Source organism: Podarcis tiliguerta, assembly GCF_965153285.1.
Source record: "Podarcis tiliguerta genome assembly, chromosome: 17".
Lineage (NCBI taxonomy): Eukaryota > Metazoa > Chordata > Lepidosauria > Squamata > Lacertidae > Podarcis > Podarcis tiliguerta.
The window spans coordinates 37,463,480-37,483,630 of record NC_139550.1 but is presented as its reverse complement, the minus strand read 5'-3'; the positions used below and the strand labels follow the sequence as shown (position 1 = coordinate 37,483,630).

The window sequence follows — 20,151 nt, the reverse complement described above, 5'->3', positions numbered from 1 at the left end:
GCAAGCCAGGACTCCTGGGTTCATTCCCTTGGCATGGAAAAGGAAAATGGAGCGGATGAGAACAGGGTGGATGTGGGCCTGCAGTCCTCCTGGCTTCTTTTTCCTACTTGCAGGAGGGATGGTGTTATCAGAAAGACCAGAGGCAAGACTTCTGGCTCTGAAAGGAAAGGAAAGTTGGGTGGTTAGAGAGGGATGAGCTTCCTCCTGTCTGCCTGTCAGTCAATCAACGCACACACACTTCCTTTCTTGCTCTCTCCGAGGATCCCAGCGCGGAAGGAACTTCACCACAAGAGTTCCCTCGTGAAGTGTGTGCAGAGGGGAGCAGTTTGCAGCAATTGCAGCCGCTCAGTGGCAGGACACATGCCTTGCCTGCAGAAGGGCCCATGGGCAACCCTCCAGTATCTGTGCCAAGAAAGTCTCCTGGAGAGCTGCTGCCAGCCAGTGCATAGAAGAGACTGAGCAAGATGGAACCGCGATCTCGCTCAGTATAAGGAAGATTCCCACGTTTGGGCTGTCGTTGTGACGCGCCTACGGCCCTCCGCAGCTCTGACATGCAGCAGCACAAGACATGTGCACCCCCTAAGGGGTTAATAGCCCTTAACTGCCCTTGTAGAACCAGCTGCCTGAAACACAGCACATGCGCAGGCAGGCAGCCCTAAGCTACTGGGGCAGCAGCATTTGAGTCTGCCAAGACTGCAGTGAACTGGAGGAAGAGCAGCAAGCCAGGCGCCGCGCCTCTCCCCTTGGATAGGACATGGGGAGAGTGCTGCAGAATGGGGGTGGGCGGCTGGGCTGGGAGCCAGGCCTGTTGAGGCCTGTTCCTGGCTGGGGGAGGGAGGCAGGCAGGGAGGGCACTGGAATCTCTCCCCTATAAGGCAGCCACTCCACTTTGGGGCTGTGTTTACACTGAGCCAAGGTGACTCAGCTCAAGGCCTGCATTCCTGAGCTCTGGGGGGTGGGATGGGAGAGACTTGCTGAGATGAACAGCTAAGGGAGACATCAAGAAACATTCGCTTCTGAAACCTCCACATGGTTTTTTGCTATTTTTCCTTTGGGGGCGAGGGAGGTAAGGGGGGAGAGAAAGAACGAATAGGGCAGTAAGAAGGAAATGGGGCTCAGGCATCTTCTTGAGCTCTGTGGAAGGATTGGGGGCACAGCCTACAACTTTAACCTACATGCTACATGAGAACATTGCTCGTGGTCTTTTGGTGCCCCCTGCTGCCCTAGTCAGAGAAATGAAACTCCTACTGCTTGCGCTATAAAGCAGGCTGTGCTCCAGAGACGCCTTCCATGGAAGAGCTCAGAAGCACAATCTGATGTGATAGTTACATCTCAGGGAGGGCTGCATGGGGTGTTAAGCTGTGGGAAACGTCATGCTCCTTCTGGGGTCGTTTATCCACCTTTGGCCCCCAGCCTGCACAAGCTCTCACCTGTGGCTCCTAGAAGCTGTCGGCATGTGACAGCTGCCACACCCTGGGAAACAGCTTTGACTGGCCAGCTAAACTAGATAAGGGTAGCTGATGGGTCCCAAACTCTTGGTGAGTCAGGGACTTCCCCTGCATGAGAAGACAGGCTCCGGTGGATTGAGCAGACAAGAGCAAGAGTTGGTCCAATCAGTGGTCAAGAAGATGGTTTCTGCACGTGCTATAGAGGGAAGTGAGGGGGCAAGTGGGGCTCGTAAACCTGAGAAGGTAACCCATCAGGAGAAGGAAAACTCTGGTCCTAAAGCTCTGCTGCCTGGTAGGATATCTCCAGGAGAAGAAAAGGCTTAAAAACCCTACACTGATTTGGAGTCGAGTCCCAATCTGGTGCCAAATGTATTGCTCTGCTTTCCTTTGGACCACATCAGTGAGGCCAAGAGGGGGACCTCCATACACGCTGCTCAGGCCTGTGCCCCCAAAGAGGTCACTACTGTGCTGTTAACATAGCAGTTACAAACTACCGGTCTCTGCAGCCACAGCAGGCGCTGTGATTCTTCACTCCAGAAGGTGCATTGCGTTGTCTCTTGAGACAAATGGATGCCAACAACAGGGAGATTAAACGGGTGCTTATGGATGTCGACTCCCATCATCCCCAGTCAGCATCAGCAAGAGTTAAGGATCATGTGAAATGTAGTCCCAACAGCCTCTAGAAGGTAACAGGATCCCCATAGTGGCTGTTAAAGATCTATAGTAGTGGAGGGAAACCACTGACTGCTCCATGGTACTCAGATTATCACTTCTGAATGTTTGTATTTGGCTTTGTCCCCACACATCACTGACTTTAGAAAAAACAACAAGCATCTCAAGTTGTATATTTGCATGTAAGAATGACATTAAGATGAGGGTTGGGTGTTGGTTGTTTTTTGCATTATCAAATTAACCTTTCTATGAACACAGTACAGAGGGGAGGTGGGTTGGGGCCGCATCACTATTTTGCTGAGTCCATCTTTCAGCCAAACACAAGACGCTTCCTGGCAGTAAGCAAGGCTGAAGTCTGGATCTGGCTGCAGCGAGGAGGAGGAGAAGATTTACTTTCACTGGATTACCTAGTTTGGCAGTGCACAGATGAGACCGAGAGTATTAAGAAAGGAAAGGAGGAATGGCTTGTTATGGGACTACTGGTGAGCTGGACTTAATTCTGGGCAACACACACACAGTGTGCCTGTAATCTTCCTACACCATTGTCAGGATTGCTACAAACCAAAATGTTTACAAAACAGTGTGCAAGCTTTCGGGTTCTCCAGAGCTCATCATCACACTGGATGTGTGGCAAAATCCCTAACCCTGCTGCATTTGAAAGTGCTCCCACAAATCTAATGCAGAAGTGCAGACAGATACCCACCTGCAGCTTAGTAGTCAACTCCCAACTACCTCATGTGGCTTGTCGTCCGGTGCTGGGATGCCTGTAATATGGGAATAAACACCATGGGCGCTGTTTAGAGTGTTAGGGATAAAATGTCCCCCTTTCAGGTTTTCGGTTGAAGCTCACTCTTCCAGTTTCTCCTCAATTGTGTCTAGAATATATTGTTTTACTTGACCTGCTTTCCCCACTAAAAGTCACCAGGAGAAACAATACAGCCGAGTGGAGCCAGTTTCCCCCCTGGTTGGTGTAGTGGAGGCTCCAGTCTGGACCTTTTATTTTCTTAGGCTGCAGCCAGAATCTCGGACGGCTCCAAAGGGTCCACTTTGCACATGAACATCTTTAATTTTCCCCAGCAGAATATGGGGGGGGGGGGGAATAGGGCATACAGTGGTACCTTGGGTTAAGTACTTAATTCGTTCCAGAGGTCTGTTCTTAACCTGAAACTGTTCTAAACCTGAAGCACCACTTTAGCTAATGGGGCCTGCTGCTGCTGCGGTGCTGCCAGAGCACGATTTCTGTTCTCATCCTGAAGCAAAGTTCTTAACCTGAAGCACTATTTCTGGGTTAGCAGTGTGTAACCTGAAGCGTATGTAACCCGAGGTACCACTGTACAAGCACAATGCAGGGCTTACCTCCTGACTGAGCAATTCATAGAACTGAAGAATTGGAAGGGACCCCCAAAGGTCATTCAGTCAAACCCGCTACGTGCGAGGTGATCAACTGCACTCCCTTTTGCAATTTATGGTCAGATTGGCCACATCTTCACAGAACGAGAGTTGCACCAGCTCCATGCCAGTGTGTGGGGTGTGCCGAGTTCAGAGATTCCCAGCTACTGCCATGACCAGCTTCCCACTTGACACAATTTAATTCCCCAGGGAGGGAGAAAGGAGAGCTCAATGCTTTAAACTACTATAGATCTGGAATGAGCAGAAACTGTGTATAACAGCTACTGCTTACTGGGGACTGTTGCTAAATAAATAAATAAAATAAAATAAGCAGTGTGAGCTAGCTGCACATTAGCAAGGCCAAGGGGGGGGGGTCTTGTTGTGAAGTGAGGCTGGTCCAATTATCTAGCTTTGAAGATAGCATGGAAAAGAACTTGTATAAGGGCCACTTCATATGTTACATTTTCTACTGCTAGGAAGATGCACACACATTTACAGCAGCACAAATATGTCCCCTGGGAACTTCTAAAAGTTTTGCTGGCCATAAGAAGTTACTCTGCTAGTGTGTGGGAGAGTCTAGCCCACTCCAGGATTGGAATAATTTTTTGGAAAACAACTTGGCAACAGAATACAGCCATCCATCAATACAAATTTTATATAAACGTAATACCCAAGGACCGCTGATGGTTTACTGAAGACTAGCTTTTTACCTCCAGGACAACCAATTGCATCAAGCAAACAGCTCAGTCTTTGAGCCACTCTCCTTAGTCTGTGCTCCACTTAAGGTTTTCCTACCCAACATCAAATCCTGTGTGTATGACTCAACAGATTTTATCAACAAGCTGATGACCATTAATGGTGAACAGGGAAAAGGATATTTTGGAAACCTTTGAAGTGAGATCTTTATAGAGCAGCACTCTTGCCTTGGAAGCAACGGAGAACAGTCTTAAAAACAGTCAGGAGAATGTACGGTGTTTCATCTTATCATTGGCAGAAAATGGAAATGCAGTGCTATTTTTCTAGAAAAAGCGGTGCTGGAACTCACAATGAACTCCTCCCTTGTTCTCTTACAATGGCAATGGCGCCCACCTGAGAGGTGCAGGAACTGGGTTCCGGTGAATTCTGGCTGAAAGAAAAGCCCCGCTTCTATTCTATATAAACAAGCTTGAAATGAGACATATTAGTTTTCCTGCTAATCTACACCAGCTTTTGCCAACCTGGTGCCCTCTAGATGTTTTGCCCTATGACTTGCATCAGCCTCAATCAGAACCAAGTTTCCTCAATTCTCTGGTGACAATACAGGTGATATATAAACATATTTATTTTGTGGCAAGGAAACAAAGCAGTTCTGGTAGTTTTCAGAGACTTCCCTCTCCAGTATTGAGCTGGCCTTTTTTTTAAAAAAAAGATAACAATAATGAAGGAGTGGTGACACGAGAAATATCATAGAATCATAGAGTTGGAAGAGACCACAAGGGCCATAGCGTGACATTTTGGTATAAAAATAAGCCGTCCCATGGTGTATAAATCCATTGATAGTTCTCACTCCCTCAGAATACAAGGGGGAATTTGACCTTCTGTAACAGGCTTCCTCAACCTCGGCCCTCCAAATGTTTTTTGGCCTACAGCTTCCATGATCCCTAGCTAGCAGGACCAGTGGTCAGGGATGATGGGAACTGCAGTCTCAAAACAATATGGCGGGTCGAGGTTGAGGAAACCTGTTCTATAATTTACCTTATGGAGAAATCTGATGCCTTAGGAAGACCTCTTCCAACTTAAGATGAAATCCTCTGGAGTTACAGAATTGTTTAGTCTCCAAGGAATACTGGTTGCATTTCTCTATAACCGGTGCCATTAGCTATGGACAGTGAAACTAGCTACTGCACTCAGCCTGAGCACTCCAGCTTTGCTCGTTCCTGTGAGAAACAAACCATGGAGCAACTGACTGGGCATCAGGGCCCATGAGACGGAGTGAAGCAGCCCACCTTGGTGGCAGAATCTCATGGGGCAGTGCCCCCTGCCATTGGGATTGTATGGCGGTGGCTTCTGGCGAGATGTCACCGGAAGCGGCCGCCATGTGACTCAAGTAAGTGAGGCTTTGGCGGGGGGGGGGCACCTTTCCATTTCACCTGAGGTGGCAAAATTGAACAGGCAGCTCCTGCTTAGCATTGCATCCAGACTAGCTAGTGCTTGTGGTTTTTCTCCTGCTGAACAAGCTGTGGTCAGGAAGTAAAGGCTCATTGGGAGAAACAAACCAAGAAAACCAAGTTGTTTCCCTTAGGGAGGGGAGGGGAGCAGGAGTGCTCCATCTGCATGCACCAGCTAAATTACCTCACAATGGTTAATAGCTCATATTATGTCTGTACCATTGTTTATAACATCAGGGTATCATGGCCATGTATTCCTCACTTGCCCCCTGTCGCCTGCTGGCTTCTGCCTGCAGAGCCTGGCATTAAGCCAGAGTTCTCCTGTTCAGACATAATCGGGAACTCTGGCTTATTGGTTTATGAAGCTGTGAACAAGCCTGTCCAACATGATTTAGAGATGAATTTAATTCTTTCCAACACAGCAAGGCCAGATCAACCAACTAGGTGACAGGCAAAAGCTAATGACTAAAGAAGTCACAAAGAGGGAGCTAACATGGTGCTTAAATGACAGAAGTGGAAACTAAACCTATTGTCCTTTTAATAACAAGAAGATGCAGGGGCAGCAGAGGAGAGTTGCTCATTCATCTCAAACTAAAAACCAGAAAAATGTTGGAAAGCCAGTAGCTAAGATGAGAGTTTCAACTTGGGCTGTTAAAAAAAATGTATTACAGAAATCTAAACTGCACCTGAACAACAGTCCAGAAGACCACGGAAAGAGCATGTTCCCTCAACCCGATGAAATAAAGACAAAAGTACAAACATGCTCTTTATTCTCACAAAAGAATATATACAGAAGAATATATTTAAATTTAGGAAAGCAAAAGGCAAGTCTTTTCCTCCATAATATCCTACAATTTGCAGACGACTAGAACTCAGGGTTGTTGGCACTTCTTGAGTGCTGCATAGATAGCCTTGTACTTCTGTTGCAACTCTTCAAGTTTTGAAGCTGGAAAAGTAAAACACTGGCTAGTTATGGTAGTGACTACAAAAGGCACTGGGGTCCTGAAGTCATTGGCTTTCCCCCCTTTTCCTTTTGAGCCAGACAGCCTCTCGATTCTTGTTGTTCCTCACACTGCTGCTATGGAAGCTGCTAGGCTGTGCTTAGAAGGGGCATAAAGGACCTGACTGACCCAACTGCTGGATGCCACTACCTGGCCAGTACACAGTGCACCTGAGCCTTCTTCCTTGTAGCTCTAAAGGTAGATTTTTAGCTCCCCCAAAATGCAAACTTCCTGAAAGAGTTAGATCTTTTTTCACAGGATCAGACTAGAATGGAAGGAACATGAGCTCAGAAAGCATCCCAGTCACAAATCACATCCCCACACTGTGACCTCTCCTTGGATTTAAGCAGCAATGGAGTTTCTCTATTAGCACTGCAGCTGGGAGCCATTCCCACCTGCAGGAGAAGACTGGAATGCTATATAGGCAAGGCTCTGTGCCAAGGGCGGCAGGGACAACCAAGCATGCAAGCATAGAGTGATTGAGTTTCTGCATTTTATTCTGTTTTTACTGTGTACACCTCTTCAGTGGCTTTATGCTGTGAAGCAGTCTATATATCTATATAATAGTAATAATGATATGCACCAATAAACCATCTCCTCTTGGGCACAGTACTCACACAGTGTGGCTTTGGCACTGCCACTCCAAAACCTTTTCCCCTGCTCCTTCTGTTTCACGGTGTTCACGATGCACTCTGAAGTTTCTTTAACCTGGAGCAAAGCCTGCAACTCCTGGAGGTAGGAGCATTGATGAAACCAAAGAGCCTGATCAGCTGCATCATCTCACTAGCCTGGTGTCCTAATAACCAGTAACAGTCTAATATTGTGTTTCAGATTCCAGGATTTCAGGTGAGTTGGGGTGGAGGAAAGACCTGCCCCAACATCATCTAACCAGCCTTCTAACTCACATACTCATCTAGGGTTAATTTCACGCAGAAAGCAGTCCATTACGTGAGCCCTTACCTGCAGACTGAAGTGGTACAACTTAGACACAGGTCTTAGTAACTTAATGAACACCAGACCTAGGAAAGGTACAAAAGCCCTGGGGAAACAGCGGGGTGATTGCTAGGAAACGAATTGTGACATGCTTTAGCTATTTGTATTATTACTACCCCACTCCATTTCCCTAAATATCGGAGCCATTGGGCATCATTTGAGAACTCAAAACTGCTTCCCTATATTATGGGCACCTGACTGCTCACCCTTGAGCTCCTTCCTTGCCACCCGCCACCCACCTCCAGTCTCACCTGCACACAGAGTTGCAGGCCAAGGTGCACCTCTTGGACAAGGGGGCCAAGGCAGCTCAGCACAGGAGCCGGGCGCTCACAATGCTGCTGCAGTTGGCGCTCATACACCTGGCTGAAGGCCACAAGCAGCTGGCTGAAATCAGAAGCCATCAGTCTGAGGGTCTGCAGAGCTGTGGCATGGCCAGAGGATGCATCTGCACCAGCCGGATCCCCATGCAGGAAGGAACACTGAAAAGGCAGAGGTTTGTGACGGTTAGAGGAAGCTGGGGCAACACAGTCAGATGGGTAGGGTACAAATAATGCTATGCCCCACCTTCCTTCACTGCAGGGCGAAAAACCCAGCACTGTTAAGCCTTTCCCAAAAAGAGCCTTAGTCCAGATGCGAGTGCAAGGACCAAGGGAAACACGGGTGGTGGGATGAGAAGGGGATGGAGACTCTCCTGCCTTCTTTATGGTCATTGTTCAATATGCAGGCTCAGCACTTAGTGAGCATATCCTTAGCAAAATCTAAATAATCAGAGAATTTCAGACTATAAGTGTCAGGGAAGTTTTCAGTTTATCAGAGGGAGAAAGCATTCCCCAAGGGGGGAGGGAGAGCAGTGAATCTAATAGAAGGGAGCAAGAGGAACAACAGGGAGGGACTGGCTGTTCCCAGGAAAGGCAAGGGTTAAGTTCTAGCTCAGATTCAGAGGAGAGGAGATACAGGCCAGCTCTAGCCAGGAGGGTAGGAAAAAGAGCGGGAAAACGAAGGGAGAGGCGCCTTCGCCATTTTGAGGGTGGCTGGTCATGGAGAAGCAGAGCTCAGAAGGTATCTGAAAGAAGTGACTCTGAGGAAGAATAGTTAAAGTTAAGAACCGTTTATAAGATTGTTTTGTTAATACACAATAAAGAGTTTTATAAAGAACAAGAAGCATTTGTGTGGTGATCTGAAGAGGACAACGACCAGTCCTGACAATAAGGCCAGTCTCCCAACATCCCACCATGAACCATCAGACCATGGGGGCCACGGACAGCACTGATGCACCTTACAGCTGGGCCAGGTGTTCCAGGTGACTGGGTGAGCAGCAACCCCTTCTTCACTCAACCCTGCTCCCTGGAAGACACCCAGACCAGTCTGCAGGCTGCTTACCTCTTTCCTGAGATCTTGTAGAGCTGCCACCACCTCTTCCAGCTCCTTCGATGCCTCTAGCAGGGTTTCCTCATGAGAAGTCACGGACAGAAGGGACCTTGATAGACACAGGAAGGGAGGTTGGGCATCACGACTCCCGGATTCCACCACTGGTGTCCATATGGCAATAGGGAATGAAGGAGTTGGGGGAGCCATGAAGCCTGGGAGTTCATCTCATGGGGGCTCCATTCCCACTTCAGGCTTACACTAACCAAGTCTTTCTCTGGTTTGGCCTCTAGTCTCATTCTAGCTTTAGAAACACAGTGTAAGAACCTGTGGGCTCTTTTCCGCATGCGGGCATTGGCACAGAAACCGAGCAACTCACCTGTCCTGCAGCACATCTTCTCTCAACAGGAGGCCCTTGATGTCGGAAGGCCAGGGGTGGCACTCTGGGTTCAGCACACTCTGCAGGTAAGGGCTGGTGAAAACCTGCTTGATAAATGCCTCATTCTTCCTACCTATCTCTTGGAAAGATTCCACTGCGCTGGAAGAGGAAGAGGAGGGGTAAGAAATACATACAGGTGACAATGGCAGCACATCCCAGCTTATCAGGCATCAATCAGGCTGGTCTATTCCTAGCTCTGCTAAGGTGAACAGTGGAGGAAAGAAATCAAGAAAGCTGTGGTTTAACCATATTATTGGAAGGATATGCTGCTTTGGTATAATAAAAGGAAGAACAGGCTCAGAGCTCCATCTTGCTACCTGGACCTCCCATGAATTCTGGAGGAGGCTAGTAGAGGCTGAATGGCACAAACCACAGCCAGTGCTTAGCTCAAAATAGGGCAGCTTCGTGATACTGAGGCAGGAAGGGGGAGGCACGAGCACAGGAAACAAAGGGAAGAAAGTGGCCTCAAAGCGTGTTAGACCCTAAAACTGGCTCACAACACATTTTAGGGGAACCTGATCCAGTTTCTTCAGAGGAACTGCTTAAAAGTTTACAAACAATCTGAAGCAACCTGTTCAGTGCTGGCATCTGAGCTCTGCTTTAGGCCACAAAATCTTCTTCCCATAGGGCTAATAATTTGTGAAATAATCTTACCACACCATTCAAGACATCAAATCCTTACCTTCATCTATTCTCCTCCTACCCTATGGTGCCATATAAAGCAGGTCACTTCCCCCTGCAGCCCTATTCAGCTCAAAATTGATTCCTGTGCACTGTGGAGTGGTCTCTTTGTCTCCCTTGCTTATGAAGCCTGACAAAAGGCATCCCTGGGTGTTTACAGCCAAGCACTAGAAATGCTTCTAGTCCTCATGGTTACAGAGAAAGACAGGTAGAAGTGTGGTGTGCTGAAGGCCTTAGGAATCAGGGAGAGGTGCTGTTGCTGGGTTGTCAGTATGTATGATATGTCCAGGATTCTCACCATAGTCCCCCAGCTCCTGTCCATCTAGAACTCTGCCTCAAATATTTAATTCCTCATTCTCTGGTCCACTATTTAAACAAAACAAAATACCCACAGCAGTTGGAACTTTGACCACAAAATATCCAGGACTAACTTGCCAAGGACATACTTGTAATGTGCTGATTTAATCCAAGTTTCAGAATCTGCTGGCATCTTATCAGGCCCAGAACTCTGTACCCTTTGCCAACTAACTCAATCCTGCTTAGCAAGATTGACAGTAAAGCTAAATACCCCACAAAGGCTATCAATCCAATAGATCCCACTAGCATAACAGTTATCAGATTCATCAGTTTGGCAAGGGAGATTCCAATCCTCTTTGTGCTTGAAAAACCTCTCTCACCTGAGTGCTTGAGCAGTAATCACAGCCACTAGTTGTTCCAGGAAGTGGAGCTGCTCCTGCGCAGAGACCTTTCCCTGTAAAAATACAACACACAAACACATAGCTCTCCAGTTATTGGGGGTGGGGTGGCAGCATTAACGACGACAAAAACTGCAATTGATACAACACAAAAAGTAGGGGTCATTTAGGCTGTGTTAACAGCAACAGGGACACGGGTGGCACTGTGGTCTAAACCACTGAGCCTCTTTGGCTTGCCGATCAGAAGGTTGGTGGTTCGAATCTCCATGATGGGGTGAGCTCCTGTTGCTCAGTCTCTGCTCCTGCCAACCTAGCAGTTCAAAAGTACGCCAAAAAGTGCAAGTAGAAAAATAGGTACCACTCCGGCGGGAAGGTAAACGGCGTTTCTGTGCGCTGCTCTGGTTTGCCAGAAGCGGCATAGTCATGCTGGCCACATGACCCGGAAAAACTGTCTGCGGACAAACATTGGCTCCCTCAGCCAGTAAAGCGAGGTGAGCACTGCAACCCCAGAGTCGTCTGTGACTGGACTTAACTTTCAGGGGACCTTTACCTTTGCCATTAACAGGAAGATGGTTTTTGAGAAAGGATGGTTTTTGCTTGGCAGGGGGTTGGACTCGATGACCCTTGTAGTCTCTTCCAACTCTATGATTCTATGATTCTAAGTAGGAGCACCCATCTACTGTAGCATGACATTCAGCATAGGTGCTACAAGGAGACTAGCCCTGCTTGGACAGGCAGGCAGACTAGCCCTTGGAGACTAGCCCTGCTTGGACAGGCAGGCAGGCAGGCAGAGGGTCTGCATGGAATGGACTCCCTCGGAAGGTGGTGGACTCTCTTTCACAGGAAGTTTTTAAGCAGAGGTTGGCTGGCCATCTGTCATGGGTGCTTTAGTTGAGATTCCTGCATTGCAGGGGGTTGGACTAGAGCAGGGGTCAGCAACCTTTTCCAGCCATGGGCCAGTCCACCATCCCTCAGACCATGTGATGGGCTGGATTATATTTTGGAAAAAAAAAAAGAATGAATTCCTATGCCCCACAAATAACCCAGAGATGCATTTTAGATAAAAGGACACATTCTACTCATGTAAAAACACGCTGATTCCTGGACTGTCCGTGAGTCGGATTGAGAAGGCGATTGGGCCGCATCCGGCCCACGGGCCTTAGGTTGCCCATCCCTGGACTAGAGGACCCTTGGAGTCTCATCCAGCTCTACCATCTCATTATTCTACTGCAGCATTGTACCAAACTGTTGCCTGTTAGAGGCCTCCAGAGGCTGCCATGGGCAGGGCACCCCACAACCATGTGCTCCCATCTTCAGCAACTTGTATACAGAGGGTCACTGAAAACAAGACACATTTCAAAGGCTCTAGGAAAGGAAAGCCAGGAGGAAAGGATGAAGTGGATATGTTACCTCCTTAGTCTTTTTTCATACTAGAACCTGAACTTTCAAAAATAGTTTAAAATGATCTCAGGAAGGGGAATAACTGTTCGCCACATTCAGTGCAAGCAAATTAAGCTGCTGGAGTCTTGAAATTAGGGGACAGCGGTTTAAAAGGGGAGGGGATCCTGAGGGAACAGTTAAGAAATGGAATAAGTTGTCTATGAAGAGACAGTCTCATTTTGCAGAAATTCCCCCAGTGCTTACCTGAATGAGATCCAAGTCATTGGCTCGACAGAGCATCAGGTGATATCCCAAGTTTGCCATTGCTGTCAGGACAGAAGAAGTTTTAGGTAAATAGCTGGAGCCACTCATATGAATGTCTTTCCCCTAGATTTAAATTTGGTCTGGAGCACCTGTTTTATTTTTTATTTTTTTAAAGAAACCATCAACTTCCCTAGCAGCAATAAGCTCCAAAGTCCCATCCACAATGCAGCTTGTGAAGCACTTTGGGCACTCTGAAGTCCCCTTGCACGGGTCAGACCACTGGCCAATCTAACATGGCATTCCTACTCTGGTTTTCCTTTCACACATCTGGAGCTAATGGGAGATACCAGAGACTGAAGTCTCCAAGAACTGGGATTTTGATGAAAGTCATCATTCCTGCAACTGCTTCACCACATAGTCTACATTCAGACCCCATTCCAGCATGCTTACAGGACTATGCTAGTTGATCCATGAATCCTTTCTTTCCTGTGGAGAAAATGATGGTTCTCCTTTGGCTCACTGTTCTGAGGCTCATGCTATAGGCAACGGGGCAGAAGCATCTGTTCGGTCAGATAGGAGGCAGGTGGTGCTGGTGGTGAATTTTAGAGCAGCAGGAGACGGTTAAGAGACCTGGGTGCTCCCCACATCTGTGGGTTCACTTCCCCATTCTATCACCAGAACTCATTTTATCTCCCCGTTAGGCTCAGATACCAGAAATGAACCTGGTGGAAATAAAAGTGGCAAGGGCAGAGGTCAATGATGGGGCTGAATCTTCCACCATGTCATGAAGTTTGAGACTAGGAGAGAAAAGGCAGTCTCTGAAAGGAGGCCCAAGCATTACTAGGTGATATGAAAGCTCAGCTTTCAGCCTTGCAGCAGCTGATCTGCTATGCATTTGTAGTGGGCTGCAGGCTTGCCCAAAAGTATTGATTTGATGGTGCTGAGTGGCAGTGAAATAGTATTTTTAAAATATATATATATTAAAGGACAAGGGAACTATCATCCTTCCATCATTTTGCTTTATATTTGCTTACTTTGGTGTGAGTGAGTGAAAGAGAGAGAGAGAGAAGGTAGGCTGATTTAGAAATCTGCAAGGGAGAGAGCAACTGATTTCAGTTAACTGAAATCACTTCACACAAATTTCTAATTTGTACATCTTCCTAAGCAGAAGTGCATATTAGTTGTCATATTAGTGCATTCTGATTTACAGCTAAAGACATAGAAGGTCTCAGTCCCCAGCATCTCCAGGCAAAGCTGGCAATTTTCGCAGTCTGAAACTCTGGGGCGTCACAGCCAGTCAGTGAAGACAATACTAACCTAGGTGAATTAAAGAATCAACTCAGTACCAGGCCATTTCCTCTGTCCTACCTAGAAGGTATGTTTAACTGGTACATAAAACACAGCATTAAGCAAGACCTTCTTTTTGCTTGTTAAGAGTTCTGGGGGGTGTACTGTGTCAGGGAAGAGTTAGAAGTTTCCAGTTTCTCAGAGGGAGAAAGCATTCCCCAAGGGGGGAGGGAGAGCAGTGAATCTAATAGAAGGGAGCAAGAGGAACAACAGGGAGGGACTGGCTGTTCCCAGGAAAGGCAAGGGTTCAGTTCTAGCTCAGATTGGGAGGAGAGGAGATACAGGCCAGCTCTAGCCAGGAGGTTAGAAAAAAGAGCGGGAAAGCGAAGGGAGAGGCGCCTTCGCCATTTTGAGGGTGGCTGGTCATGGAGAAGCAGAGCTCAGAAGGTATCTGGAAGAAGTGACTCTGAGGAATAATATTTAAGAACCGTTTATAAGATTGTTTTGTTAATACGCAATAAAAAGTTATAAAAGAACAAGAAGCGTTTGTGTGGTGATCTGAAGAGGACAACGACCAGTCCTGACATACTGTTCCAAGACTCACAACCCCACAGCTTAAGAAATCCTCCTCCTAGCCTTGTAATCCAATGAGAAGAGTAGATGGAATCCAGTTCTAGTCAGATTTATCTAGCCATCTGTAAATAAAGTTAGTTCTACATTCCATTACACTCTAGTGTGACCAAAAACAGAGCTCAGGAGGAGGTTGTGCTTCTCATCTCCGCCTGCAATACAGACAGTGGCTGCCTTGATTTTCAGTTGTTTCCATGGAGTTCTATGGGACAAGCTAAACAAGTGGGAATCTAGGATAGAAGTGACAGAAGAGCTGTGCTGCCTCGCCCCCATCTGTGGTCATCAGGAGCAGGTTTCGTTTCCATTTCTATAGCTGTCGCAAATGCTATCACTTTATTCACTTTATTCCCCTTGCAGAGGAGTAAATATTAGCCATGCATTTAGATGGGGCAAATAACAGGTTGGAATAACATCTGCCAATCACACCCAACATTGCTTGACCTTGACCTTAGTGTGCAACAATTTTTGCTGGCACAACAGGACATGCTGCTCAGTGCTACTGTGAATAAAAGCCAAGGAGATTATAGGCAGCTAGACTGGTGACTGGGGGCGGCCGCCAAGACCACATAACAGTGGTCTTGAAAGACCTACATTGGTGGCTCCCAGTACATTTCCGAGCACAATTCAAAGTGTTGGTGCTGACCTTGAAAGCCCTAAACGGCCTCAGCGAAGATACCTGAAGGAGCGCCTCCACTGCCATCGTTCTGCCCGGACGCTGAGGTCCAGCGCCGAGGGCCTTCTGGCGGTTCCCTCATTGCAAGAAGCAAAACTATAGGGAACCAGGCAGAGGGTCTTCTCAGTAGTGGCGCCCGCCCTGTGGAATGCCCTCCCATCAGATGGCAAAGAGATAAACAACTACCTGACATTTAGAAGACATCTGAAGGGAAGTTTTTAATGTGTGACATTTTAATGTATTTTTAATCTTTGTTGAAAGCCGCCCAGAGTGGCTGGGGAAACTCAGCCAGATGGGCGGGGTACAAATAATAAATAAATAATTATTATAGGCAAATACAATTTGTGCCTGCATACAGAGCACAGTGATGCATTGCAACTCTCCCTCACCTCTTCCCCCATCAGGCTCCCTGTAACGTGCAGGTCCTCTGAACACATACATGCCCACACACAAAGGCAAACACATTTCAATACGGTTCCAACAAATCCCTTTGACTGACAATTATTACATGCTTGTCCTTCCAACAAAAGCACAATATGTACCTTTTATCTTCAAATCCGACTGCGATTCTCCAAGAGATGACAACTGCTTTCGGTGGGCTGGAGACACACTGCAAGGAAGAACAAAACAAAGTGAGGGCCACAGTCTTGCTGCAACATTGTTGATGAGCTGCAGAAGGGACACATATCTGCTCCAAATTTGGATTCAGCAATACATCTGCAGTTGATCCCGAGAAGCCAGACAAATTACTCCAGCCCTCTACTAATAACAAATTAATTCTAATTATTGAGAGATGGGCAGTTAAAAACTACTACTATTACTGACTAAGCTTGAGAAAGCAAAAAGTACAGAACTATATAGAAAAGAGGAGATTCTGACTAAACACAAGGAAGAACTTTCTGGCTGTAAGAGCTGTTTGACAGTGGAAGAGGCTTCCTCAGAAGGTGGTGGCCTCTCCTTCCTTAGAGGGTTTAAAGCAGAGGTTAGATGACAATCGGTCAGGAATGTTTTAGTTAAGATTCCTGCATTGCAGAGGGTTGGACTAGATGACCCTCAAGGGACCCTTCGAACTCTACAATTCTCTGATTCCAAGATTCTTTCAGAATCAGATCAGTACTGACAGAGGCAATAATGATGATTTTCTAAAGTGCCTTCATAACAAAAAAAACCTGTATGTAAGCGTGTCCCTGCTCACAATTTGATGGGGGTTGGTGGATAATCATAACGACAGGGAAAGTAGAATGGTACACAGTATGGAAAAAAGTGTCAACAGCAAAGGGACAAGAGCAACTACACAAAATTCCCAGGTTGCTCAGAGATCCATTTCCCTAGAAAAGTGGGCTGTTACGGTGCTGCACAGCAGCTTGTGGCTGGTAAGTTGTTGCTTGGCAAGTATAGTGTATAGTATATGTCATGGACTAGCAGAGGGGGGGGGGAGGCACCAGCTTGGGAACCCCCAGGGGAAGAAGGCTCAGAGCCAGGGGACTGGTGGTGGGATGACGATGAGGGGTCAGCGGGAGAGGAGGGAGCAGACTTGGAGGTGGTGTCAGGAGCTGAAGAGGCAACACGGTTTAGTGAGCAGGAAGAGGCTGTGGCAGAGAGCAGGTCAAGAAGCAAAGCGGAGGCAGGCTGCTGAAGAAGCCAGGGGGTCTGCCCCTCCTGCTGTGACCAGCTCTCCTCCCCCTGGTCTCCCAGAACACAAAGAGGAAGGAAGAGGGCAAAGCAAAGACAGACAAGATGGAGGAGGTTCAGGTTGCTGGGGGAGGAGGCAGAGAGCAGTGGGAAGGCAAAGATCTTCAGTCCTCGAAACTGCCTCATTGGGGCAAGACCTACTGGGAAGAGTGGCTCTGATCACTAGGCCTGAGCTGTTTTGGTTTCTTTGAATAAAGAGTTGACTATGAACACCAGGTGTTTTATTGCTGACCTGCTCCTGACAGCTGAGAGTACAGAATGGTATAGTATAGTGCATTAAAACTCACTCAAGTCACGGTACTATCACAATCACAGTACTATCACGATTCTGCTAACTTATGTTAAACACCGTTTTGTAGTAGAAATAAGAGAACATTGTATATTTTAATGCAGAAATAAAAGGTGTACCTGTAACCATGTACATGTCTGCCCTCCACCTATGAGGGCTTAAAAAACAAGAATGACTGACCAGTCATCAGCCCCAGTGAGCCCAGCCAATGCCAAACCTGTTCAGGGCTGCCCTCACTATCTGCTGCTCTCTGTGTGGTCATTTTGGGGGTACTGGGCTGTCAGACCTTGGACTTTGGCCTAGCTGCAGAAGTGGTCTTAGATACGTAAATGTATCTAAGCTGTGTTTGCTTCAAGCTACAGATTCCCACTAGGAGCCAAGTATTGCTCAGGGAAGCTGATCCTGGCACAATGCTTCTGATAGGGTGTGGCAGGAGAGGATGCAAAGTGTGATGGGTAGGTTCAAGGACAATCAAAGAAACATTTAAATATTTCAGTGTAGTATAGAATCAAAATAATTGTTTTATATTTTCTGAACGGCCTATGGTCATATAATAAAGTAGTTGTGTTCTATAATATAAATCAACAAGTGCTAGGAGTTGTTTCTTTTTGTTTGCCAACGCATTTCTTATCCATAACAAATTCAGTGTGGCGCAAGCAAATTTTTATTCTGAAAGTGTGGCCCAGAGAAAATGTTTGAGAATCACTGGTCTAGAAGTAGGAAGAGAGTGGCAAATACTAAAGGAATAAGGATCGAACGGTGATGGCCGTCACCTGCCGCAAATCCATTCCAGTATGTCCAGGCGATGCGGGGAGGGAGCGCATAGCAACTTCTGTATGTCTTTAGCCTCTGACAGGTAGACACCATCTAGTGCAGGGCAGCCCAGTTCCTGTAAGAGGGCAAACAGGGACAGGTATGCTCCACTCACATTCTGCAACACCCTACAAGTCTCTCTAAGCAGTGCAGTGCTCATTTCCCCACCTCACTGAAGAAAGAAACGATTTTGAACTCCAAGTGATAATACTCAGGAAACATACAGGATTGCAAGCGTTCAAAGAATCTCATGCATGTTACTGAAATCAGTCTTGTATCAACCAAAGGTAGCAGGCAGGAGGTCTTGTTTGCCAGAATCAAATTCCCAGACATCAACCTTGCATAAAAGGTGGGAAGATGTCAGGATCCTTCAGGATTTCCTCAGCCCAACTGTGTCTCCAGTTATGCAATAAGCCAGACCCCAACAGAACGGAAGACACCTGTGCTCAGGGCCAGTCCTGCTCAGCCAGTGTCACTGGGCATTGCTCACCCACTTTGCAGAAATACTACTACTACTACTACTACTACTACTACTACTAATTTATTATTTCTACCCCACCCATCTGTCTGGGCTTCCCCAGCCACTCTGGGCGGCTTCCAACCAAACATTAAAATACAGTAATGCATCAAACAAGTTCCCAGACATCAGCCTTGCATAAGATGATGTCAGGAAACTCAGCACCAAATTCGTCAGCCCAAGATCTGCCCGCACCGAATTCGAGGCCTTGCTGGCATGGCTTACACGTGTCCTACTGTGCTCACGAGATGGTTACCATCTCGTTTTGCAGCCAGCCGGCTTATTTGTGTCTCCCAGTTCTGCGATAACGGAAGACCCCTGCGTTGCTCAGCCTCTTCGCAGAAACACCAATCTGGATCTGGGGGTCTTAACGCGTCCCAAGAGGCCCATCCCCGCACTTGAGAGGGAGGCTCCGGCCGCCGCCGCCGCCGCCCCGCTCTCTGCCTGGCGAGGCCTCTGCCCCGAGGACGCTCCCGGAATACCTTCAAGCGCCCGAAAAGCGCAGCAGCAGCAGCAGCCATCGCCATTTTCCCGCCGAGTACAAGGCGCCGCCTCTACTCCACTCCTATTGGCCGCGGATCGAGGAGCCTCGAAGCTGATTGGAAGCAAAGGGCGGGGAGAGGAGGGGAGGAGGCGGGGCGGCCGCGTCAGGAGAATCATAACTTTCTGAGCTGTACCAAGCCGGGGACGGGGGGGGGGGGAGGCTGGAAATTGGTTTGCCCCTCCGGAACGCCTTATGCCCCCCACACCCGCACCTCACAAACACTGGGGTTTTGTGTTGTTGTTTCCGTCGTGTTGTATGTTCCCTCATTGTTCGGTGTGGTTTTTTATGGTTCAGTTTTGAAAATCATACACATACCCCCCCCCCACCAGGGAAAAGTAGACGTCGGCTGAACCCTTGTGGCTTCCCTGCTAGTTTTTATTATGAATTTATTCACACTTTGCCTTTTCCCTAAAAGGGACTCACTCAAGGCGGCTTACAGATCAAATAAGAACAGCTCAAAACACAGAAAGCTGTGGCGTTTGCCTCCTAGGATGCGTCAAGGAAAAGGTTAAAATGGGTGTGAGGTGATTGGCCAGTGAGAATGCGAGGCGGGAGTAAAAGATAGAGTGGGAGGATTTGAAAGGCAGCTGAGGGTTGTCAGTTGGGAGTTGAGGTGTCAGAGAAGGAAGTGGGAGGCTCAGGTGTGGGTTGGTCGAGTTGTATTGCGAGAGAGTGAGAGGAATTGTTAGGTTGAGGCAGATAGTTGGGATAATACAGTTTGAAGTTGTTAGGCACTAAGATTAGGAAACTGACAAGAGGAAAATAAACTGCAATCATACGCTTGTTCCTGCACTTAAAAATAAACTTGATTATTTGTTTATGTTAACAACTGTCTGGACTCCGTGTGTCCCCGTGAGAAGAGGGATGGTGGCAGCGAAGAAAGCGACCGCAGTGGTGGCACAGGGTCAATAGACCGTCAAACGTCCGGGAGCCCTGTGTGATCGCCACAAAAGCAACAGCACAATACAAGTAAACGTCGGTCGAATTTAAATCTGAAATCTGCATGTTTTTAAATGGTCCTATCTATTAAAAACTTGCCAACAAAGGTCCGTATAGTTCAAGCTCTGGTTTTCCCAGTATTGATGTATGGAAGTGAGAGCTGGACCATAAAAAAGGCTGATCACTGAAGAATTGATGCTTTTGAATTATGGTGCTGGAGGAGACGCTTGAGAGTCCCATGGACTGCAAGAAGATCAGACCTCTCCATTCTGAAGAAAATCAGCCCTGAGTGC

General features: G+C 47.4%; 1 protein-coding gene across 1 annotated transcript; it reads right to left on the bottom strand.

Moving 5' to 3' along the window:
- Nucleotides 1–6,409: 6,409 nt before the first annotated feature.
- Nucleotides 6,410–18,952, bottom strand: HAUS7 (HAUS augmin like complex subunit 7). Its single transcript, XM_083420520.1, has 10 exons — nt 18,858–18,952; nt 17,819–17,934; nt 15,607–15,674; nt 12,475–12,536; nt 10,813–10,886; nt 9,395–9,553; nt 9,031–9,127; nt 7,902–8,129; nt 7,275–7,386; nt 6,410–6,602 (listed from the first exon to the last, which is right to left on the bottom strand). Exons 1-10 carry the CDS (start codon nt 18,900–18,902, stop codon nt 6,529–6,531), a joined length of 1,035 nt encoding a protein of 344 aa, XP_083276646.1. The 5' UTR covers nt 18,903–18,952; the 3' UTR covers nt 6,410–6,528.
- Between the last annotated feature and the right edge of the window lie 1,199 nt (nt 18,953–20,151).